The sequence below is a fragment of the Penaeus vannamei genome, chromosome 41 (genome assembly GCF_042767895.1).
Source record: "Penaeus vannamei isolate JL-2024 chromosome 41, ASM4276789v1, whole genome shotgun sequence".
NCBI lineage: Eukaryota > Metazoa > Arthropoda > Malacostraca > Decapoda > Penaeidae > Penaeus > Penaeus vannamei.
In genome coordinates this window covers 6,630,562-6,632,794 of record NC_091589.1, presented here as the reverse complement: position 1 = coordinate 6,632,794, position 2,233 = coordinate 6,630,562, and the positions used below count along the sequence as shown (strand labels likewise).

Here is a 2,233-nt window from a genome sequence, read left to right as displayed (position 1 = left end):
ATCTTCAATCTCTATAGTAATGCCGATTGTGCATAACAATTTTTGAATTTTTGTTTGTTCAGTGTGAGTGTATGGGTACAATGCTGAATTCTATAATTTGAAAACCGAGTAGAATCTGTCATGGAAATATTTTCAGAATGTTCCTATAGATGTATGTCTTTATGGAAATGATTTTTAAGTCATCTATATAAAGTTCCACGTAAACTGAAGTCCGATGGGCTTCTCTTATGATCTGAATTGTTTTCATTTCATTATAAAGAAAGGTCTTGACACTCCATGAGAAGACGTAAGAAAAAGATTAAATTTATATATAAAAATATTTATTAGCACATTCCACAGATGGCACAATAAATAAGATAACAAAATAGACTCTGTTTCTCTGTTGACGATCGAAGACTTGGACCTCAGCCTACGAGATTCTTAGGCGTAGGTGGGGGGAGGGGGGCCGTAGGCGGGGGGAGCGGGCTTGTAGGTGGGCTTGTACTCGGGGTACTGAGCCTCGCCCTCGTAGGTCACCTCAGCTACGAGACCGTCGCCGTTGTCCACGTACTTGACGGTCTGCTTGCGGCCGTCGGGGAGGTCGACGGTGTAGCTGCCCTCGGTCTTGTAGCCGTCGCGGGACTCCGAGTGGCCGAAGTTGGCGCCGGAGTAGCCGTCGGCGACTCCGTAGTTGTAGTTGTACTTCGGGGGGACCTGAGGGGGACAACGACATCATGAATGAAGTACACACGTGAATGAAAAGCTGTTTAGAAACGCTGTTCCGTAAATCTTCATCTGAACACGTACAACTTGAAAATTTGCATCACCAATTGAATGTTTTTTTCCAGAATATCGGAAGTATATATAGAGTAATATGTAGCACTTGTAATATGTAACTTCAACGATTTTTTTAAAATTCCGAAACAAACAAAATAAGATCAACAACCAAAAAATAACTAAATATCATTAATAATCCACTAAAATACCTCCAAATTACACAAGTCTACCACACACACACACACACAAAAAAAAACGATCCACACAAGAACAACCTCATCACACACTTACACAATCTCGTCCACATTTACACACGACCAACGAAACTTCTTCAACTTATCAAATTTATTCATCACGCATTCATACTTACATCCGGGTAATCGGGCTCAGCGTGGTATGCCTTGGGTGGGGGGTGGTAGGGGGCGGGGGGAGCGTAGGCAGGGGGGGCGGGGGGAGCGTAGGCAGGGGGGGCGGGGTAGGGGGACTGATCAGCAATAGCCACGACGGCCAGGCAAGCGATGACGGCGATCTGGAGAAAGAGAAAAAAAATAGATAATGTAAATAGATAATTAAAGGAATAAATAGATCGATTATGATGAATATATGAGATTGATAAATATGTAAGGATTGGAAATATGAAAATTATCGTCTCCATTTATTATCATTATTATTATTATTATTATTATTTACTTTAGCATCAACTCCAAGCAAGGAAACAAGTATTACAAAAATAAATGACTCTTAAAAAATAAAAATCAAATAAAAAACAACAGAAATAACATTTAAAAAACTCACTCATCTATAAAACTATAAAAAAAATACTATAAATTCTCATCGCTACCTGCCTTTAGAGACTATAAAAAACTATAAGAAAAACTATAACCATTATAAACTATAACTAAAAAACTCACTCCTCTTCTATAAAACTATAACAAAAACTACCTTGAGATATATGGTTGCAGACGTTAAAAAAAACTTACTCATCTTTATTATAAACTATAACATTGAAAAAAAAATCACTCCTCTTCTATAAAACTATAAAAAAATCTATAATTTCGCGAACTCCCTGAAAAAAATCACTCATTTTCTATAAAACTATATAAAAAAAACTATAATTTCGCGAACTCCCTGAAAAAAAATCACTCGTTTTCTATAAAACTATATAAAAAACTATAATTTCGCGAACTCCCGCTACCTACCTTGAGAGACATGGTTGCAGAGGTTAAAAAAAATTACTCATCTTTATTATAAACTATAACATTGCAAAAAATCACTCATCTTCTATAAAACTATAAAAAAAACTATAATTTCGCGAACTCCCTGAAAAAATCACTCCTCTTCTATAAAGCTTTATTATTTATAATTTTCTATAAAACTATATATAAAAAAAAACTATAATTTCGCGAACTTCCCGCTACCTACCTTGAAAGACATGGTTGCAGAGGCACTGGTGTCTTCCAAGACGCTGCGGCTGCCT

At 36.8% G+C, this 2,233-nt stretch overlaps 1 protein-coding gene across 1 annotated transcript; it reads right to left on the bottom strand.

Moving 5' to 3' along the window:
• Positions 1–328: 328 nt before the first annotated feature.
• On the bottom strand, positions 329–1,967 carry LOC138860468 (larval cuticle protein A3A-like). Its single transcript, XM_070118042.1, has 3 exons — positions 1,956–1,967; positions 1,127–1,291; positions 329–693 (listed from the first exon to the last, which is right to left on the bottom strand). Exons 1-3 carry the CDS (start codon positions 1,965–1,967, stop codon positions 421–423), a joined length of 450 nt encoding a protein of 149 aa, XP_069974143.1. The 3' UTR covers positions 329–420.
• Between the last annotated feature and the right edge of the window lie 266 nt (positions 1,968–2,233).

Excerpts from the sequence above, each read along its gene's own strand:
- LOC138860468 (XM_070118042.1), bottom strand. Across the intron at positions 694-1,126 it reads CTGAGCCCGATTACCCGGAT|GTCCCCCCGAAGTACAACTA; the intron begins GTAAGTATGAAT and ends TGTCCCCCTCAG.